Here is a 22,562-nt window from a genome sequence, read left to right on the forward strand (position 1 = left end):
CTGAAATTATAGCCATGCTGGTCGCCTGTGTGGACATCAACATGATTGAAGGGTTATTTTGTGTTTTTTTCCACTAGTTTGTTTATTTCAGAAAATGAGGTAATTACATACAAAGATTATTTTGAAGACTATCATCGAGATTATGAAGTCAAGCTTGAAAAATTGAAAATTAAGCACCTTGTTTCATTCTTATTTCCCAGTGCATGGTACTCTGTGACTTAGTGCACTGAAGAATTATTAATTTCCTTTGAGGATTTTTAGCTTTTTGAACTGTTCATAATGACCATATGAGAAGTTTCTGCTTTTTTTCTTTCTTTTATTTTAATTGTTTCAAAATTTCTTTGAAAAATTCTACAGGCTGAAAAAAATATTTTCCTAATTGTACCAATCAGGAACTGTAGTATAGCCAAAGAAAGGAAAATTTTTTTACTGCATTTATGGAATCACTTGAGACAACTTTGATATTAAATACCCCTAAATTACTTAAAAATTAACATAAAGCACAGTTTCTATTGACTTCTTTGCAATGACTTGATTTTCCATCCTTTCTGATAGTGTTTCAGGTTAGGAATCCTATAAAAGTTACTTTTCAGGAATGAAAATATTTCGTTTAAATAATTTTCTATAATTATTTTAGGAACTTGCTGGCAAAGAGTGAATAAAAATAGATTTGTCAGGGAATCTAGCTGCCTTACACATGAGGGGCTTTTTGCTTTTCTGCATTCGTCCTGATTCTTCAATACAAATAACTTTGAACTTTACTAATAAGTGAAACAGAGGTTCCAAAAATGCAGCGTTCTCCACACAATCCTGAATTTCATCAGGGTTATTTCACCCTGGGGAAAGAACAGTATGAGATCATGGAATTAAACCCTATCATTAAGACTAAGGGAAAAAAAACAGTAAACTGATTTAATGTTATGTGTGTGTGTGTGTATATATATACATATACGTACAAATATGTAGAAAGAATAAGATTAAATAGTTATTAAATGTTAAGAAGGAAAAATATACTAAATCTATAAAAAAATGTATAAAACAATTTTTTGTTGCTTCATTTCTTTCTGAAATGAAACCTACAATCCTTTGCTATATGGAATAATGTTTCAGAAGGTATTAATCACATATATTTGATTGATATTAAAATGACTATGCATTTTTATATTTGATGCAGGCAATCAATTCTTTATTCCCCAGTTTTGCTTTTTATGAGCCAATTACCAGTTATGCCTGGGTAGTCTGTCAAGAGAGCACTTTATGCCCGAAGTGTACATACTGGGTTCCTATATTCTATTTTGATGTGAGATCTCCTGTGATAGGAAAGGTAGTCACTAATTTTCACGTAGAGAGAATGAAGAAATCATAAAACACTACTGGAAAGGAGGCAACCAGGTAGTTAAAGAATGCCTGTTTATCTCACTTGTGACTACTTAATGGTTCAGTATCATAAAATACACCATAAAATACAACCGAGGAAGAATTTGATGCATGTTAATCCTTACACTTACTTCTAGCTATTAGCAGAAAGATGATGTAAGGTCAATGCAGATACGCAGTTTAGCTCTTTAACATGGTAAATTCCAGTTTTAATAATGAAGTTTTTCGAATGTTGTAAGACGAATCTTTTTTCCATTTAAAATTACTAGTAGATATTCTACTGCTCTTTTAGTGTGATGCATTGAAAGCACATACAAGATCAGTAAAAAGTATTTTTGTAGCGCATTTTGTCAATAATACCATTTAAATAACAGGATAAAGTGATTTTTTTCTTTAGATCAAATTATTGAGAGGTAGATTTGAATATGTGCAGCTAATCTATATAGAGGTGATTTATTTGCATGTTTCATAGGTTTCCTGTTTGTACAGACAAGGAGTCTTAATAAAAAAGCAGAGTAAAATAGTATAGTTCCAGATTCCAAAAATGTTTATAAATCTATCAGGAAATGATCATGCAAACTTACGACAGTTTTATCGAGGGAAAAATCTGTCACCTGCCTAGCAGAAAATACTGTTTTCATTGTGTTTTTTTCCTAAGGTAATTTTTAAGGTAATAAAAAAGATTAAAAACTTCCTGTGGTGTGTCAACATGCTGTGGCTTCTCGCATAATTCAGCCAATTTAACATTGTCAAAGGAATTTTAGCTGTTGTTCTTTTCTCATATCTGAATGCCAAGGAAATAGGCTTCTCTTTTTGTAACTATTTTTTGTAAGAGCATAAGAATTCAATCTAATTTAGCTAAATTAAGTAACCTCACAGAAATGTTAGATGTTCGTCCCTGAGAAGGCAAGATCCTCTCCACCCGAACTCCCTACATAGTCAATGGGTAAATGAAAATGTCTTGAAGACTTGAAGAAAGTGAACCAGTCCTCCTAACTTAGGCACTTACTTCTGTCCCATTAACTATATAAAGAATGCAGACAACTCCAGAGGGTAGTTCAATCTCCTTGAATTAAGTACCTACCTCTCCCACTTCTAATAGGAAATGGCAATAGGGTACTTTAGCATAATAGCCTACAGGTTGGAACAGTCACCCTGACATGAGAAACAAGAGCTCTCCATGTTGCTCAGCCTTCAGGCCTGGTGCCATCTGTCTCACCCTTGGCCAAAGGATGTCAGGAGACAGAGCTGGGCTGAGGCTCTGCTCCCTCTTCCAGAGATTGTCCTCTTTACCATCCGTTGAGCCACATGTAAAATTCATGCCGATGCCATTTAGCAGCAGGCAGGGCTCTCATCCAGGCTATCTGGTAAGATTCATCCAGCAGGAGTGTTGCTTAAGTGCACCAGATACGTGCTTATCTCCTGCAGCCTGAGTACTGTATGTCCCATATCATGGGTCGGTATTCTCGTGTTACCGAATTGGACACAGGCACTTCACTCCCTATACAACAGTGTTGCTTTTATTTTTCAGATATTTTAACCCAACTCAGTTCGCTGATCTCATAAACATGTAATCCCCCCAAACAGTTGTTTTAGCACAACTAAAAAGCTGGGAACATAGGGTGGATATACAGGCAGGAAGAGAAAAGTCAGCACAAACTTCTGCAGCCAAGTTTGATGTGAAAGACAAAGATCAGCAAAAACAGGCCTGATATAGATGTCTTCAAATGAGCATCTGGGGGTTTTCTGTATTAGTGAGTGTTGTAGTCAGATAAGCCTTTTTTTCCCTTTTCCCTTCTTTTGTCTTCTTAGATCTTCCTTTGCAATCCCCAAAAGTTTTAAAAAGTAACAAGAACGTCCTTCAGGTTTTGAGATCAAATTAAAATACATGCTTCTTGATATTCTTTCACATCATAGGAGGTGTTCCTCGCCATTTTGGAATGCTGATTCTTCTTAATTTCTGGGATAATTATTACTGCAGAACTAACCTACGTTGTGTTGGGGAAGCCGAGTTAATGCAAAATGTTTTTTCCCTTTGTGAGCAATGGACTTTTATTCATTACTGAATAAAAGGTGTAAATGCAAATATTTGTTGTTTTCTTTTTCCTGTTTTCCTTCCCATTCATTGTGGCTGCTGCTTTTCCTTCCCAGGTGCAGGTATACCTGGAGAAAATAATAACCATATTATTGTATGGGGAAAATACAAGTTTTACTGGACATTTCTAGATATATATTTGCTTAATATTTCTTCACTGGAATACCAACCTACAGCTGTTGTGTAGATTTAGAAGAACTCCTGTCATCCACTATATTGCTTTACTATTCTATTCATAAAAATATCCTATATTTTTATATAAAATATTCTATAAAAATATCCCTTTTCTCATACGTGCATTATGGGAAAAATAAACAGAGGGTTCTCGTTCATTAAAGAGGAGGGAGGTAATTAAAACATTATGGAAGCAAAATGATCAAATAATCTAAATTCTCTCTAGAAGGGAGAATAAATGAAAAGTTTAGTCCTTCAAACTTTTAGTAAGGTTGATCTTATTGGAAAATGTCCATGGAATTGTGAGTATAGTTTTAATTAGGACCACTCATGAGGAAAGGTGCTGCCAAAGAGACAAAAAGAACTGACATTCAGACACCTGTTTTATTGTTTCAGATTCCTTTTTTTGACATATTAATGTGGTTAGTCACTTCCATGTAGTATTCTGAGGTTTCACAAAGATTTTTCTCCTTGTGAATTTTCCTGAGATAATCCAGGTGTCTGCAGAGAAACTCTTGAAGTTTATTATTGTGAGAGGAGTCATGGAAATGCATATACAAATATGAAGCAAATCTTGAAGGACAGTAGCTTTATAATTATTAAATATTATACGAGTGAACTATGACTACATAGATTTTTGGACTTTCAGCAGTGAGCAGTGTCGTTCAATTCTATATGTTTTTATATGATGCACTTGTGAGAAGGAGTGAATACATTATTTTTACCACTTGTTTTGTTCTTTACCACACAGAAAAACACAGACTACTCGTAAACTTATATTTTAATTTTATGTGCATTCTATTTAAATGTTTGCCTCATTTTGTAACTTATATTTTAATTTTATGTGCATTCTATTTAAATGTTTGCCTCATTTTGTAACTGTGACAATATTAATTTTAAAGATTTTTTTTCCTTATAAATTGGGTATTTCACAAGGGGCTGACACAACTCCTGTGGAGTTGTGGAGCTAAACAATCTTTTTCAGTTCCTCTTTAAATAATTGGTACATTATAGTCTGTATGCATGTTTAACATCAGAATTATTTCCTTTTGCACCAGATGAACATAAATGGATCTTGATATTGCTGTATAAACATAATCTATAAATTTCAAAATACTATAGCAAACAAAACTCTAAAAGGCTCTTTACAAGCTGTTTTAAACAGATTATTCTTAGTTATTTGCCTAACGAGATAGTCAGTATACCTCTCCTGACTATTTAGCAAAGTATGCGTGCACCTTAATTAAGCTAGCTATGCTTGCTGCAGCAGTATGGAGATGAGTACATTAATTTACCAAACAGTAACCATAAATAGCATTTTCATCTCAAAACGTAATGAGCAGAAGTCAGGAAAATATAGTATGCAATTTGAATTTAAAGAAAAATAATCCGTAGATTTGGATAGCAACTAGAACTCTCTGAGGCTTGCAGATGGTTCTATCAGTAAATTAAGTTGCTATTTACATAGCTGGATAGGTTGCAGGCCAAACCTAGCTTAAAGCAATTATCGCTGTCTGACCTCTATTTAGTCTTCTGCTCCAAAACCCACTTCCCATTATCTTTGTAATTTCATAGAAAAAAAAAATCATAGAAAATCACAGCTTATGCATTTTATGCTTACTTTATCTTTTAAACCCTAAAGACAGACTCACAAAAACTTCCCACTCGCTCCTGGTTATAATACTGTTCTTTCTTTACAATGGAGTGGTTTAGAAGGCAGTTTGCATCTTGACCAATTCATTAGCAAATAATAAAAAAATTGACTTGCCAGATTACTGGTCTGTGTAGCTCCACTGGCCATTCTCTTTTTATCTGATCAGAACTACAACTCTGAGGCATGTTTTTGTGTTATGGATTTGAATAGGCAAGAAACCTTTACCTCCAGAAACATTAACCTTTCAGTTTAAAAAAAAAAAAATCTTACATTTTTGCATGTTGATGTCTTCTATCCCAAGCATTAGAAGACAGGAAAAGTTAATACTACTAATAAGATTATTTTCAAGACTGTCACTCTTTTTATCAATCTATCATCAGTTTCTTAGCAGTTCTTTATATTGTTTGTCTCTGTTGCTCTGTTTAGTACTGTTATTTCAGTAGTATTTCCTGTAGAGCACAGAGGAGTCTACAAATACACTGTTACCAGTACTAAAGAACTTTCATATATGAATACTTGCATAATCAAAAATCAATAGATAGCCGTATTTTCTGTAAGATGCATACTCTACTAGTCAACTGTAAAGAAAAGAAAGTGCAAGAAGGGACATGGCTAAATGATAAACGCTTTATTAACCAAAAACAGAGGAAAGGAATGGCAGAGTAGAATTTGTTAATAAGAGAAGGCTTGAGAAGGACCGTATGAGCATGTAGAACCAGAAAGATGATAGGACTTCCTCAACTGGAAAGCAGTAAGGATGAAAAGAAATAGTTTTAACATACACCAGTGATAACGAAGAGGCCAAGAAGAGGGTTGGTTCACTGCATATTGAAAAGAAAATTATTTGTAGACAATGACAAGCAAGTCAAAATATTGAATGCTCTTTTGGATCAGAATTTACTCAAAAAGTCAGTTGTAAACAAATGATTGTCACCATTTGGAAGTGCGACACAATCTTGAGTAATGTCAGAACATGTCAGAGACCAGACAGGGGACTATTTATACATTAACAAGAAGAGTTTTAAATATACGCATTCTCTATATACAATTCAACCTGTGTCCTAATTCTATTACTCATAAGCTACAAAAGATTGAACTTTTATTCTAAATCCATTTGCTGAGTACAGAAATTTTCTAGATGAAGCAAATAATAATAAAACAGAAATGATAAATTTTATGTGGCTTAGAACATTCAATGAATATGGTTTCAGGGCAAAAAAAATGTCTTCATGTAGCTATAACTTCATTTCATTACTATTTTTTCAGTCATGACCAGCTCAAAACTAGATCTTTTGCAAATTGTATTGTATGTGTTAATACCCATCGAATTACTGCTAAGAACAGATAGTACTCATAGTGAAAGAGTAATTCTATCTTTGATACAGTAACTGCTGCCTTCATTCATCTTTGGGATTTTTTTCTTCTTAGATTTTGAGCTTATGCTCTCACAGCAGCCTATACTTTATGAATAGGCATATTTGATCGCTTAGTTCAGTTCTAAATTCTCCAGATAACATACTATTCTGATATATATTAGTATTTCAAGTGTTATTATAATAATGTCAAGTTTATACAGCTAATTCCCACATCCTGACAATATATAACAATGTAACCACATACAATTTTACTCATTGTACATCATCTGATTTTGTTGCAGCTTGACATACGCATTTCACTTGTAAATTATAGCTTCTTCATGGTTCATTGTATCTTTGCTGAATAATTTGTTTCCTGATTTTTCTTTTAACTATACTGCTGTAGTAATTTTCTGAGCATATGTGTGCCATGCCCTTTTCTTCCAGGAAAGATAATGTGACACAATACAACAAAGACAAGGTGTTCCTATAATTTTACTTTTAATCCACTCAAACTGAAGTAAACAAACTTGCATTCGTGATAGAGTGGTGGAAGTAAAAGTTCACTGGAGTAATTAGAAGTGGTGTTCTGGAAGAATAAATAATTTATTTAATTTATTCCAATAATTTAAGTGTCTTAAGGATGATTCTTTCTTTGATATTGTTTTTTATTGTTGAAACTTAGAGAAGTTGACACATGTTGATATCTCCAAAAGATGCAATGCTATTATTTGCATTTATTACTTATGACATCATGTTTTCCTTTGAACTACAAGAACTATTGATTCAGCAAAAAGTTATACTTTTGACTAAACAATTTCTTTTACTGCTGAAATACAATTAGACAGTGAGTTGCTGTTCTGAACTCTATTGACACAGATGCACTTTCAATGAAAGATCTTAAAAATGTTTCTTGAACTTTATATACCATGTGACAACTCTCACTCATGCAGAAATATGTCCTTTTTAAATGGATTTGAAATTTATTTCAACTTTTTTTTCGTTCTCTATTGAAAAATTATTTTTAAAGATGATATTTAGCCCAGTATAATGCAGTGAAATTCAATAAATGTGCATAGTTTTCCTATAGGCAAGTCTGAAATGCACATTAAAGCAAAGGTCGTCTTTAAATACTCTTGTAGTATCCTCAGTGTTTGTCTTAGTCATTTTTAATGCCAAGAAATTGATAATTCATCAGAGGTTGGGGAAAACTCTTTTGATTCCTTATTATTAAAAACTCTTCCTGTTTAAGAATTACAAGGTCATATCCAAGGCAAGAAAAATATGCCATCTATTACTACTATGCCAGTTTAACATTATTGTTGTCAAAACTGAAATCATCCTCAAATGTAGTTCAATATTGAACACACTAAAAAAAAATATTATTACTTAGGGCAATGCAGCATCTTTATTGCAAAAGAGTTTCTCATTGAAAACCAGCTGAGTATAACTGAATACAGTGCTAGAGTGAATCTGTGATTCATCTGACTGCAGAATACAGTGAGCCTCATTGTGTATAAGGAGGAGGAACGAGAAGTATTTTACAGTGTGAGGACATGACCTTTAAATATAAAAATACTGCAAAGTAATGTTACAGTGTTTCAAGTGAAATTTAAAATTATTAGTTTTACAGATGAATGGTGAGCTTTCAGCAGAAACAAATACTGAAAAATCTGAAGGTTTTTATGCCTATCAGTGATATATGAAAATATATTTTTAATATCAAATTTAGCAATTGTGTTAATACCTAGTTCATTATCATGTGAACCTATTGTCTCAATAGTTATTTCATATTATGTCAATCAAATTATTTAAGTAATGTAATACCAGGTGATTTTTTAGCTTACTCACAAGCAATTATCTTGCGCTGTCAGCCAAATTGTCTCATAAATATTGCAGTTCTTCCTGAGAGTTTGAGGAGAATAAAAGTATGTAATTCTTTTAGACAGAAAAAGTGAAATGTGACACAATACAACGAAGACACGGTGTTCCTATAATTTTACTTTTAATCCACTCAAGCTGTAGTAAACAAACTTGCATTGGTGATAGAGGGGTGAAAGATATAATGCCTGTAAAGAGTACAGAAAGCCTCTTTAGCTTCATTGCCTCAGGTAAAAGTATTTGTCTATGCCACTGGCATCTGGCCAATTTATTGAACTTTGCCAACAGGAATTCATTTAGACCAATAAGCAATGGCATAAATATTAAATATATTTTAAAAATCACTAGTTACGTTTCTTCAGGGCATTAGGTTATGTCAAGAGGGTTAATTATCTCGTGTGTTTTATATAATTGTGTAAAATTCTCCATTTCTTCTGCCATTTTACTAACCCTTTTGTCTTATTAAATGCCAGTGTGTGAACTGCAAATGTTGTTACCTCTACCAAAGTGAGGAGTCCTGAAATAAGGCAAACAAACCTTGGCAAACTGTGAACTCTTCATGGGCAAGGTCAGAAGCCTGCTGATAGACTGGGAGTGTAGGAACAAAGTAGGTTCAGCTGCAGTGTTCCAACAAACTGCCTCTCATTCTGTTTCAGCCAAGTCGGAGTGAAAAGACCAGGCAAGAGGGCCCTAAAGGCAAGGAGACCTGTGACTGAGTAAAGAAGCAACTCAAAAGCTGTGAATAGGACTTTTAGGGGGAAGGAAAACAAGGAAAGTAATGAGCTTCAACAAGTATACCATATACAAAGCAAACAGATGATGAGAATATAAATTCTGTTATGAGGTATTTTTCTTTCAGCAGCTGCTAAAGGCACAAGTGGAAACTTCAGATGGGAACCAAAACTATAGATATCTCAATCCAAATCTCAAACTGAATTTGTAGGAGTTAATGTTAGCAGTTACCTTCCCAAAGAAGGCTGAGGAGGGAAGGAGGATGCCTCAATTGGAGCATATCCACTAGTGAAATCTCTTAAGAAGTGGGTAGAGAAATTACATGAGAAAGCTGTCGAACTAAGTGAAATCTGGAATCGAAAGGTGTGAATAAGATGATTGGCAACAAGCCAGGAAGATCCACAGTAGCACCTACTTTGAATGAGGAAAACCTGGCTAACAAGAGGTTTCTACTCGCAGATCTTCTTCATAGGGAAATGATCCCTTCTCAGGCAGAGATGGGTTACAATGCTCCTCACGGTAACTGAAGTTTCAAGCCTAATGACAGAGTGGAGAAAAAATAAAATGAAAACCTGCAGACTGAAAAAGCTGTGAGATTGATGATAACCCTTCCCATGAAGAAGAGATGTATTGGTCATCAGTGACTCACTTCTGTGTGTGATGAAAACTTTGCTTTAATGACTGGACTTAACATTGTGGGAAGCCTTCTGTCTCCCAGGAGCTTAAATCTGAGGGATGTTGCCAAAGCCATCTAGCCAAATGACAGTTAACCGGGACTGCTCATTCATGCAGGCATAACTAATTTCAGTGAGACTCTGAGCAGATCAAAAGTGACTACGAGACTCTTGGAGGAAGGATGAGGGGGTCAGAGCTGTTGTAATGTGCTAGTCAATCCTCCTGATCATGCAGGAAAAATGTGTCCTACAATGCTCATATGCAGAAGCAGTGTCACCAAAGAGGGCTTTGGCTTCTTTGCCAATAGCATGAACTTGCAAGGAAATACAGGATGCAATGCAACTGCTTGGCCTGAAGAAAAGAATAATGTTTCAATTTTAGAAAAGTTACACAAAGAGCAGGCAGTTTCTTTGCTTTTGTGATGGATTTCATGAGAAGTGATGGGCTTAAACTGCAATCAGAAAGAACCTGTTTTGATAAAAGAAAAACTTCCAATGCTAAGTAGAGCTGTACTTGCTCATAGATTAACTCATAAGGCAATGAGAATGCCATCATTGCAGGACTGTACAAATGGGTTGGGCAGACAACTTCGATCTATTGAGTTGCTTTTCAGCCATGTTTCAATTCTTTTGTATTATCGCAGAATGAACATATTTGTATCAGTGTTTGCAACTGCATTCAGAAATGCTAGGATAAGACAAACTATGGCTACCATCAGACTAAAGTTTTTCCTCCATTTCTTTGGCATTCTGAGAAAACTTCTTAAAGTAAATACTATATACTAGATATTATATTGTCTAAATGTTATGTTGTAATGAAATTGTAAGTGAAAAGTAAAATTGAAATTGGAGTTATCTACATGATTTAATTTTCTTGAGAAATCAGAAATTATGAAATTTGATGTTTTAAACCACAGAGAGGCATAGATCTATTTTGAAGAATTTAATAATCTGGTTTCTGCTGGAAGAGTGACATGGGTTTGCTTATCCTTCAGTAATAACTGGTAGACAGAGGGGCTGAAAGCTGCAGACCTCTTAATCAACCATCTAAACCAGATAATCAACCATCTGATTGATTATTTGTGTTTAGATAATTACTCTCATTGACACCCATCCTTGTTAAATACCAATCTCATTAACTCAGCTGCTGTGTCATTCTAACAGTAGGTACATACAGTATATATTCATTTTTAGATTTGATTTTTCCTTCATGACTTTAATTCCCTTATTAGCGGCTATGAATTACCAAAATTGTAACGTAACTACTTTCCAAATGACAAAACCATCCAGCCTCATTTTTTTCTATCTACATATTGTCTTGTTTGTCATCATCCAAGTTTCATAACAAGCACAATAATATAGTGCATTAAATAGATCAGACTAGCATGCTAAATTTACCCTTGTAAAAAATATATCTATCAACTTTGAAAAAAATTATTTCACCTCTATAAAAAATCTGACTAGCTCAATAACATTTCCTAATCATATCTAGCACAGTTGTTGAATAAGATTATTCTCCTCTTCAGCAGTTTGTATATTCAAGCATTTCTCATAGGTGTTTATACAGACAGATGTGTATTACTGCCATGATTTTGTGAAGGAGAGTGATCCAGGGTTATCTTCACTGTGCTCTTCCTTCAAAATATAGCTCCTTTCTTTGCCTTAACCTCATTCTTTTCACGAGTGCAAATACCTTGAAGCTCCAAGGTGTTGATGTTTTGATCTAGTAAAGTGTTGAGGATGTCACTGCTGCTTTTGCATTTTGTCATCTAAGCCAGTCATTATGACCTGCTGCTCCTACTATATGCAGAACTTTAAATGTTATTTTGCTGTGTTCCCAGTTAAACTAAACTACAGTATAATAATTCAAGCATACTGTTTTAAACTAACTCATTTTGGAAGTTTAGGTCCCACAATAAGTCAATGATAGTCTGGGGAAATGAACTGTAGTTTTCTAGTGCCAAGAATTATCTTTCAACTATTAAACTTGTCTCCCTGTTGTGTCTTTATTTTAGCAGTGAGAATTTAGAAAGTTTGGAATTTCTTTTATTTAATTTTTAACCTAAGTCCTAATCACTATTGTATAGAGGAAGGATATAGCATCAGCTATGTAAAATATTATTTAAAAATAAGATGGAATTTCAGCAAAACTTTCCTTGAATGTTGACAATTCAGAGAAAAATAATAAAATAGATATTCTGGAGGCCTTTGATGCTTTCTGGAGTGTAGTATTTCCAGCTATAGAAGACACAGAAGGTTTATATTTAAAGCATTTTGAACAAGTGACTTACGTTCATAGTTTAAAAAAGATTATCTAGGGGAATCTGAAATAGTTATATTTCAGATGGAAGTCCTTGATATCTTCAAAAGAAGACTGGATTGATAGTTGCTAGGTACACTACATCTTCACTCGGGAATCTATATATGTTTTCTTTACAAAAAGTAAAATGAATTTGAATACATAGGAAGTATTCACATGGATTTCCACTGCAAATTGTTTCTCTTTGGTGGATAGTAAAATTGTTTTAAATTGCAAATGAAAGAGGTACGCAAGAGGAATGTATCTCACTATTTTGTGAGTAGATGTTTTACCTTTTTTACTTTTTTACTATTAGTATGATTGATACTGCAGTAATCATACTCCAATGAGCAACAACTATTATGATATAAATGACAATTATCCAGTTGCATTTAGTTATCTGAATCAATGCTTCTTGTTTTTCCTTCTAGGTTTTTTTTTTATATATTTTTTCAATTCTTATTGTTCACAGTGTTTCTAGTATATCTTCAGTAAAGAGACATATGTTTCTCATATTCAGATGAGGCCATAATAGCTTTTTCAGGCACTGGCTTTCAGTTGTTACTCTTGTCTCTTTAATAATACGGATGTTGCTGCTGGTATTTTAATTACGGAGATTCGCTGTTGTGAAACTATGTTGTTTATAACACAAGTATCTTTTTTAAAAAAGCACAATAGCAATGTTATAATTAAAGTAATGTTCCAATTTAGGAATAGGTGTTAAATACTATATGATTAGGTGAAACCAGTCATGTGTTAAGTGAACCTTTTTTTTTTCTTAATTTAAGTAAAAGTCATTGCAGTCCTATTATTAGAACATCACAGATGTGTGAAGACTAGGTTTTGTGCTTTTGTCCTTAGGGCTCCCACTATACTTTCATGTAATAGGCACAAATCTGGTATTTTTTGTAATATCTGCTGTGCTGGCAGTGTTCAATGCATCACTGAATCCTTTTCAGTGAGAAAGCAAATGAAAGAAGTTTGATGGTATGCAGGATTGCAGTCATAGTTCAGATGGCCATTTGTCCTTTTATAGTGCTCTTACATGACATAAATTGATAATAAATCTCAATATACAAATAATTTCTTCCCATACATCGATTCAAGATCTCTGTTAGGAATGATTTATATTAAACTGATTTATTTTTCAAGGGAGCATTCTTGAGTCTTTCTAGCCATTCATTGTTGTCTTCAAAAGTATTTATCAAATATCTGCATGTATGGGAGCTCACCAAAACATGCAAGCTCTCTGTATACTTTGTAAAACTGGGTAGTACAAAGGTAGTCAGTACAAGAATTAAAACGGAAGCTTGTAGAGTTATAAGACTGCTTTCCAGGTGAGACCTCAAGACTATCTCAGATCTTTCTTCCTCTACTTATATGTAGGATTCAAGGGAAAACTCTTAGTTTCCAGATGAATTAAGATGATCCACGGGAAATTTAGGTGCTCTTATTGACCCAGAACAAAATTCCATCTAGTCCTGTGTCTGGCAGCAAAAATATAGTTATATTTCCCTTTGTCTTTCCAGCCAGCTGGTACTTTGGGACTTCTTCAGTCAGTTAATAAGGGACTTCCTGAATTATACCTACTGTGTTTTACTGTCTATATTCTTTAAAAGTATTTGATCTCTTTTGGTAATTTTTTTTAACTCCTAAGAGAGATTTTATAACATTTAGTGTATAAATTGAAACATCAATCACCTTGTTTCTCACTTTTGTTCTCATCTATAAACCATAGTGAGAATGATTCAGTGTACAGGGATCTATAGGACCAAACTCTAAAGCAGAGGTCACGTTTATGCTTTGCATTAATCAGTGTTGTACCAATCCCCTCCTCTATATAAATGCTCATAGAGTCTGATTTTTCATTTCCTTCCTTTAAGGAACTTGATGCTGAGTACATTTGCAATCCAGCGCATCTAGTCTTGAGAAAAATCTGAGTGAAAATACTAGAAATCATGTCAGTCATCCCAATTTTTCTATCCTTTGAACCATTTAGCTGGTAAAATGTGATCAACAGACAATAGAGAATGGCATCACCCCTGGTAGGTCAGGAAGCAGACATAAATGTTGCATTAAATAGTTCCTCTGCTCCCGTATTTTCCGTATGCATATCATAGCTTATATGGATTTTCAGTCTAAACTCTAAAATCTACTACAGCTGGTAAAACCAGCATCAGGAAATCCTACTTTCAGTCTATAGGCAGTTACACATATATTTGAATGTATTCACTAATGTATGATGTATGTCGTGTGAACTGTTGCATGATTCTTTCAAATTTTCTTTCATTCTCTGCTTTTTTCAATGCATATATACTCTTGGCTAACAAGATTTCACAACCTTACCTATCACATTGAGCAAGGAAAAGCCTAACAAAGACAGAAAATAAGACTAACCAAATAATAATTCCAAATGTTAGCTATATACTCTTTCTCATTAACATAAGATTATCACAGCATGGATTCATGTTTTTTTCCAAAGAGATACCTGAGACTCACACTGTCATGAATCATCTTTCCCAGTATCACATTAGAACAGTGAGTTTCTCATTTACAATACAGTTTTTAAGGAAATAGGATTTCAGCAAGCATGGGACACATAGTTTTCAAACATATGATTACTTCTATATACATTTTTGAGAATTGGAAAAACATGGAATCCATGCCCTAGATCATACAGCCCTTAAGAGTCCTTAGGGTGGTATGTACTCATTGAAAGCCACATTTCGTCATCATCTCATGAGGATCCTGTGATTACATCAGAATAGCAAATTTCATTAAAATAAATAGGTAAAAAAGGTTAAAAAAAACCTAATAAATAGTGGGTTTGAGATTACACTTTTAAATCCTCTTATGGAAGCTGAAAATAGTTCTTGCAGTGCTATTTGTTCAAAGAATATCTGAAATAGTGTCTCTTAGAGGAGTGAACAATTCAGTTCAGTTTCAGCTGAACATGAAAGTTTAAACCCCAGTTTTTGTGATCTTAATCAGCTGCATTTCAGCAGAGGGCTACAATAATAGAGTACAATTCACACAAAAAGAGAATAGTATGGAAGAGAATTCTGGATTACTGCTTCTCTGGGATGAAGACTGTTAAATAAAATAAAATGAAATAAAATAAAAAAAGTTGCAAAAGTTGCAATTGTTGTGCCAAAGCCTGCTCACCCTGCTGAGGAGTGATGTGTTCCATGTTCTTATTTGTTTCTTATGCAAAGCAGGCACAGCCATCACTGTGAAAACTATCCATCTGTGGTGGCAAAATCTAGTGCACAAAATTTACTGAATTCAGCCGTGGTGCATTCTTCTCTATGTCTCACTTCATATGATCTGTCTGTCCAGTATTCTTCATGGCTATGATATTTGACCAGCTGAATTTTTGGAACATATCTAGTCATATATGTTTGTACCCTTATCACAATCAGTTATGCTTCAAACCATTCTTCTTTGATAGCTTTCACTAAAATATATTCTTCCATTATTGGTCTTTACTAGTCAGATGCAACACAGTGCAGAGACCTTATTTTTGATGCTGCCTTCCTCCTTCCACGTTTAGGTGATCACCAAATCCCAAACTACTTTCTCTACAGTGTTCTTAGATCTTCTTTTCCTAATCTGCATGCACATAAGTTGAACAATAATAGAATTTCACCCTTCAGCACCTGTTTCTGAACATGATGCAGAAGCAGGTACTTTTTTTAGCTTTAATTCAGGTTTCATAATGCTCCCTGTATCTTTGCCTTCAGAACAGAATTTGTCTACTAGCCTCTTCTTTTGTCTCCTTTTGTGCCACTCCTGATTTTTTATCACTCTGGATAAACGACATCTTACTAAATAATGTTCTCAGAGCACCTGTCTTTCTTTCTTAGTGTAGTATCTGCCAGGGTGTTTTATTTAAAAATATTATGTGCATATATGTTTCCAGTGTATTGTACTGGTGTCCTCTCATGAAAACAAATGTTATTCATTTGCATCAGTTACACTGGGTGGTGTGCAGTGATTGTCCTTAATAAATAATAGTATTACAGTGAGATCAGTAATTTTGTAGAAGACTGAAGGAACATTTCTCTTTTAGATAATCTATCAAGAAACAGAAGATATCTTTTTCTCTTTTCATTTCTTTACATTTAGATTTTGATTCTTAAGGACTATTGGATCTGGATCATCTGCAGAATAAATTTTACTCTATATTTTGTAACATGCCGGGAAGAACAATATTGTCTAATGTTTTTCTTTCTATATTCTCAAGACAGTGTAGCTCATAATCTCAAAGATCAGTGACTTCTACTGCATAATTATTTTTTATGTAATGCCCAATACATGCATATGAATGATAAACATTTAGGGTGTTCCTAAAACTAATCAAAATTAACCAATTTCAGTTCCAGGTAGAACTGAACACCTATAATGCAGTTTGCAAACACAATCAAAAATAATGCATTTCAAGAGATCATTACCATACTACCTGAAAGAAAACATGATTGTTTTAATTCATCAAAGTAACAACAATTAAAACAACTATGCAATGTAGGTGCTTAATTGTACTTTAAAAAATGATCTGGAAATTTTTAGGTGAGAAAATGATGTATGGATCATGCGTTTACATTCCTCAGGAACATTTAAAAGTACACAAGGCTCCTAATGTACTTTATTTCTCTTAAAAAAAAAATAATCTGTATATGTGAAGGAAATAAATAATACTATCATAGTATTTAATATGTAAGTGTAACTTGCCCCTAAGATATTTTCAGTATTTTGTTTAGAATAGTAAAATCTCCTTTTCTTGACAATATCCTTTCATAACTTAAATTTTGCCCAGTATTGGTTGTAATCTTTGCTTAAACTAGAAGGAAATATATAGTTTTGACAAGGATTTTAATAGCACCTACTAAAAGAAATGAGAATTTATCTTGCTGGAGTATTTCATCTTAGATTTAGGAATAAATCTCAAAAGTATTGAAATCTCTGTTTTTCTGTCAAAAACATGTGGTTTTCATCCACCTTTTCTTTTAAGACATTGTGTAAGGTAGTTGGTATCTCGTAACGTGTGGATTCATTTTATTTTAATACTTTGCACGAAATGTCCTAGCTCCTCTAATGCTTCCCCTTAACTTACATTGAAGAAAGGAGGAAACCGAAGCTGATGTAGATGTAAGAAGAGAGGGTGGAGATGTTCTTCTGACACTTTTGATTCAGGATACATTTGAAAACCAACTGAAATTGCTTGCCAGCATTTCTTGACAGTGAGAATTATCCTTTGATACCAGAACTGTGGGTTGTCAGTGACAGACTTACAGACTTGCTCAGCATTTGCATGAAGAATGCAAAGAGGTTACCACAGCAGCAGTCTGCTTTTAAAGTCTACAAAACACAGTGCCACTCACATCTCTGCATATAGTTATTTAGAGATGATATTGTAAACACTGGAGGAAAATCAGTGGTGATTCTTCTTTTCTTGTAAAAAGATGTCATACCTTTGTTTGAAGCAGTGTGAATGTTACACTGTGGTTTCAGGGCTTTTGGGACAATAGAATTGAATCCTGCTTGACAATGTTTTTAATTTAAAGATGTGTTTTACTCATTTACCCGTAGCGACAAAAACAATTGTGAAAAGTAAGACAGCAAAAAAATAAATTCTAGGTATTAAGCATCTGTCATGAATACCCATTATAGATATGCTAGGTTTGCTGAAAATCTCTCAAGGCTTACGCTTAAATAAAAAAGAACATTTTTGTTCTACTAAAGGCAGGCATGGCTATCTTCCATGCATAATTCTCTTGGTATTGGGGACTTTTGCGTCAGAAAGTTGATAATGTTTATTTAGATGGAGTCAATGAACTGCAGGGCTAAATACAAACTCCTCATGACTCAGGTGTCTCAGACTGCTTTTCTCTTTACTTTTTACCTACGTGTATTGCTGAATGTTTTAAGAAAAAAATTACTTGAACAATTATCAAAACTAATTTTGCACCCTTGATTTTGCACGTAGGATACAAAGGTAGAGTAAGGGATGTTTCAAAGGCTATTCCAGCCCAATTTTGTATCACTCTTTAAGGAAAGGAATTTGCTTAAAGCTTGATAACTTTGGTGCATGGCATTAAGTTGTTCTGAATTACTCATATAGTTAAATACACTAGTTTATGTTATAGCTTCTAATCAGAAAAAAAACAAAAGATGTAGTGTTGTAGAATTCAGAAATAATTTTGTGTGTGTTCTCCATTCCTGTATTCTGAACAGCAGAATGGACTACACAGTGACCACAGAAATGTCTCATTATTCACATGAGCTTGTCAAAGATTTCAGTCCTTTTACTGCAGGAGATTTTTTTTACATATATAATTTGGAACGGAGTGTCTGATGTATGTCGCTAAAATCCGATGTTTTGGATTTTTTTCTCCTAATGACTAAGTATTAATCTATTTCTTTATTCATTTTTATAGATAAAAAAAATCAACAGGAATTTTCCCGTAAGCCAGCAGGTAAGAAAAAGAAAATTTGGGGTTGTTTCACTTAAAATTCTCATTTCAACTGTATTTAATGTACGGTAGCTGTGCATTATTCTAGCTCAAGAATTCTCAGTAGTTTTTCTTCAGAGAGTACCTTGCTGTGTCAAAATAAGTTTTTTTTTTTCTCCAGTTGAAAGGACCTGGAGTGTTTGGTTAAAGTAAGAACATACGTAATCTTTTCAAATTAACCTGTTTAATGCATATATATATATAACATATATAACAGTTTTCTTCATATTTTATCTTACCCATTTTACTATAAAAGGGGGAATGGGATTGTTATGCTTTACAGAATTAGCCAGTATCCATCAATGTGCTAAAATTCTAAAAATATGTGAATTCTGTTGTCCAAATGAAAGCATAAAAAAATAATATTTGCACAAGGTTATGGAGTGGACTGGTAGCAGATTTTAGAACAAACTAAATCATCTAACTATCTCCAAGTTCATTCTTTGGCAGTACTGGAAGGCACTGCAATGTCTTTAAAAAAGGGAGTAAGATTCCAGGAATAGAGATGGTTTCTTGCAAAATGCATTATGAGCACAATTCCTGCTCTTCTCTACAGCTGTGTAGCAGGTGATTGGATTCATGGGGTGAAGGGATAGAACTGTGTGTCTTGAGAAATCTGTTCTTTCCACATCTTTTTTTTTTTTTTTTAAAGAAGCAAACCTACAGGCAGCTCAAAGTTAATGGGTGAAATTCTGAGGTTCTTGTTGCTGGAGACCGTAATAGAAATTGACAACAGCCACACACCCTCAAAAGGATCAGTGTATATTTTAGAAAACTGTATAAACAAAACATGAATAAAAATATTTCAGGATAAAGCTCTGTACTCTGTAAAGTGATCATTTGGAACATAGTCTGTTTCCATCCTGCAGTAATGCCGTTAATTGTTCTGTGATATAGCACAACAACAGTTGAAAATGTGACCATTTTGTGGTGGGCTACTTATCACAGAGTACATGTCTAGTAACTTAAACCAATTAACTAAGTATGCATGAGTTGTCTATCACAATAATAATTACATAATGTGGATTTCGTTTTAAGAAACTTGTAATAAGGGGAAACGGAGAAATCTGATTCATCAGAAAGACAATTTACTTCCTTGTAGAAAGACAGAAATATGTATAGGACCGAGCTGTAAGCTTGCTTTCAAGAGGACAGATTTGAGGAAAAATAGTGCTTTCACCTTCCTTACACCACATCTTCAGCCAGTCAGCATATTTCCTAGTTCCCTGTCTCTGGTCCAACTTTATTAATATAGAATTATTAATATGGAATTGTACTGAGTGTAACTCACAAGGGAGAGGGTTTACCATTTTTTTTCTGCTTTTTCTGCTTTCTTCATGAGAAGATCCACAAATCATAATAAATGAATTACAATCATAATAATAAAAATAACAACAACTACTACTATATGGATATGTATAAAAGAAGTTAGAATACATAAAGCATGATCAACAATTAGGTATATTTGTATTTGCCCTTGATTCTCAATTCTTCATCTGCCTACAGTTACTCAGATTTTTAGATACTTTTGTCTCACTCTTGCCTCCTGAAGTCACAGAAAATAAGTGGTTTGTCACATTTCAGCAATTGCAGATAACACTTGCATTTGGAATTTTCAGAATAGTTTCTATAACATCAGATGCTGGCAGTGGCAAAGAAATGCTCCTGTCTCAAAAGAAGGAAGGACAAAATGCCTAGTAAACAAAAAGTAGCTGACTAGCTCCATTTCCACTCTTGTGGTTTACTCTGAACTTATCTCTTTGCTTTTATTACTGTTAGAAAAGGACAGCAAAAATATAAACAGTTATAATATCCCACTAGTCTAACATATTAATTCCGTGATCTCCACTATTTTGGAATTCTTGGCATGTGTGGTCAGTAAGGCAGCTTCCTCTCATTAGAATTCCAGTGGAAAGCAAAAATAACTTTCTTGGCTTGAATAGCTTGTTGGTTATGTTATCTATTAGGGCAGACTGCAATTAATATGTTCTCTCATCAGCATCAATCACTATATTCCAAGGGAATTACCATGGACCATTTCAAGAAAGTCAGCCTGAAAAAAGATCAAACTGAAAAGAGAGTGACCAATTTGATGAACGGTGAGACCAATAAGGTCTGCCCGTCAAATATGGGAGAAGAAAAAGGTTTATTAATCTGTGGATGTCTTGAAATTTTAGGGAACATTAATTTCAAAAACAGACTTCCTTTTGGGTTTACCTTATGTAAAGAGGGTTGTGGGTTTTTATTGTAGAAAGAGCTAGGAAATATTACCTAATTTAAGTTAAATGAGGTATTTATAAGAAGAGTCAGAAAAGACTACGCTAATGTAAAGTTAATTTCAGTCTTCTGATATGCAGCAGACATTAACATGATATTTAGGGAAGGAACGGGCCTTTTTACTTGTTACATTAACACATTTTTATTTATCTGAATATTAAATTATCATATTTAATATTTTGTCATCATGGCATTTATTTTAATAAAATACATTTCTGTCTAAGAGGTTCGATAATTAGTTTTAGCTTTTTTTTGCAAGCACATCATGAACTTGAACTCTGAAATTATCTTATTGGGATTTTACTTCTAAACTTTTTCTTACAACATGTTATGCCTGAAATGATTAATGCAAACTATAAGCATGTTATCTGTTTAGGATGGAAATGCCTCTAAGTCTTATTGTACGCCTTGTGCACCTTGTTCAATAAAAAGCAGTAATAAGACAAACTCTGACCTCTAAGCACTGATAATGAAACGTTTTCAAAGCCAATTTACTGAAATACATCTATTGACTAAGAATATTGAGAGTACTGTCTTTAATCAATACAGGTGGGAAAAGGTTTGTCACGATCATGTGGCTTTTCAGTTCTTCCTCGTATATCTAAAAGATTCCTGATAAATACCAATAAATTTCAGGATTTAACCTTTTCTCTCAAATATCTTTCTTTTTCTAAATATCTAGTTACTAAGGGGATTAATATCTTTCTCACACTTAGATATTACATGTTTTAATTTTTAAGGTTTTAATTTTACAACTTTGTCTATCTAAACAAAATTTTCCATCAACAGTGGCAACATTGCAAGTTAATCTTTCAACTGCTGTCTTCATCCTAGCATGCTTAACAAAAAAAAAAAAACCACACAACAAACAAAGCATACTTAATTTCACTTTACGAATACCCATGGATTTTTTTATGAGTGCTTGTTAGCAGGATAACAAGGTTATTTTCACTTAGAATTTTGTATCAGGGTGGTGAGACACTGGAACAGGTTGCCCAGAGAAGTTGTGGATGCCCCATCCCTGGAAGTGTTCAAGGCCAGATTGGATGAGGCTTTGAGCCACCTGATTGGGGGAAAGAAGTCCCTCTTCTCTACTACACAGACAAATGTCAACTCTCATGGTTTCACGTGAAACAGATATTAGAATATCTTGGCAGAGCAATGTGTTTAAAACTTTCTTTTCCCATACTGTATGTCTCATCTCTTAACATGAATTCAAAGGCTATAACCCTCCATCTTTTGTCAATGCTGAACACAAAAAAAAAAAAAAAAAAGCGTAGTGAGGAAGAATGCTACAATCCTTTAAGTGGAATGCTCTTTCTCTTCTACTCACAGGCAGCATGAGCATTTTTAAAAGATTTGTCTTGTCTCTACAGAAGATAAGAATTTCTTGTTAAATATCTTTGATTTTCATTTTTAAAAAGAATCTTTCCCTCTAGAGTTTTCCTGCATTTATGGGAAAAGAATTGGTAGCGGTCCTGTTCAAAGTTAATAGTTTATAATGAGAGTTATATGAGAATGAGACAGAGAGT

General features: G+C 33.8%; 1 protein-coding gene across 1 annotated transcript in view; it reads left to right on the forward strand.

Moving 5' to 3' along the window:
- Nucleotides 1-22,562, forward strand: part of SNTG1 (syntrophin gamma 1) — a 162,537-nt gene that overhangs the window by 62,116 nt on the left and 77,859 nt on the right. The window contains exon 11 of the mRNA XM_086609311.1: nucleotides 18,679-18,717. Within this exon, the coding sequence (XP_086465437.1) occupies nucleotides 18,679-18,717 (39 nt within the window). The remainder of the gene's footprint in view (nucleotides 1-18,678; nucleotides 18,718-22,562) is intronic.

The sequence above is a fragment of the Tauraco erythrolophus genome, chromosome 3 (assembly GCF_009769465.1).
Source record: "Tauraco erythrolophus isolate bTauEry1 chromosome 3, bTauEry1.pri, whole genome shotgun sequence".
Lineage (NCBI taxonomy): Eukaryota > Metazoa > Chordata > Aves > Musophagiformes > Musophagidae > Tauraco > Tauraco erythrolophus.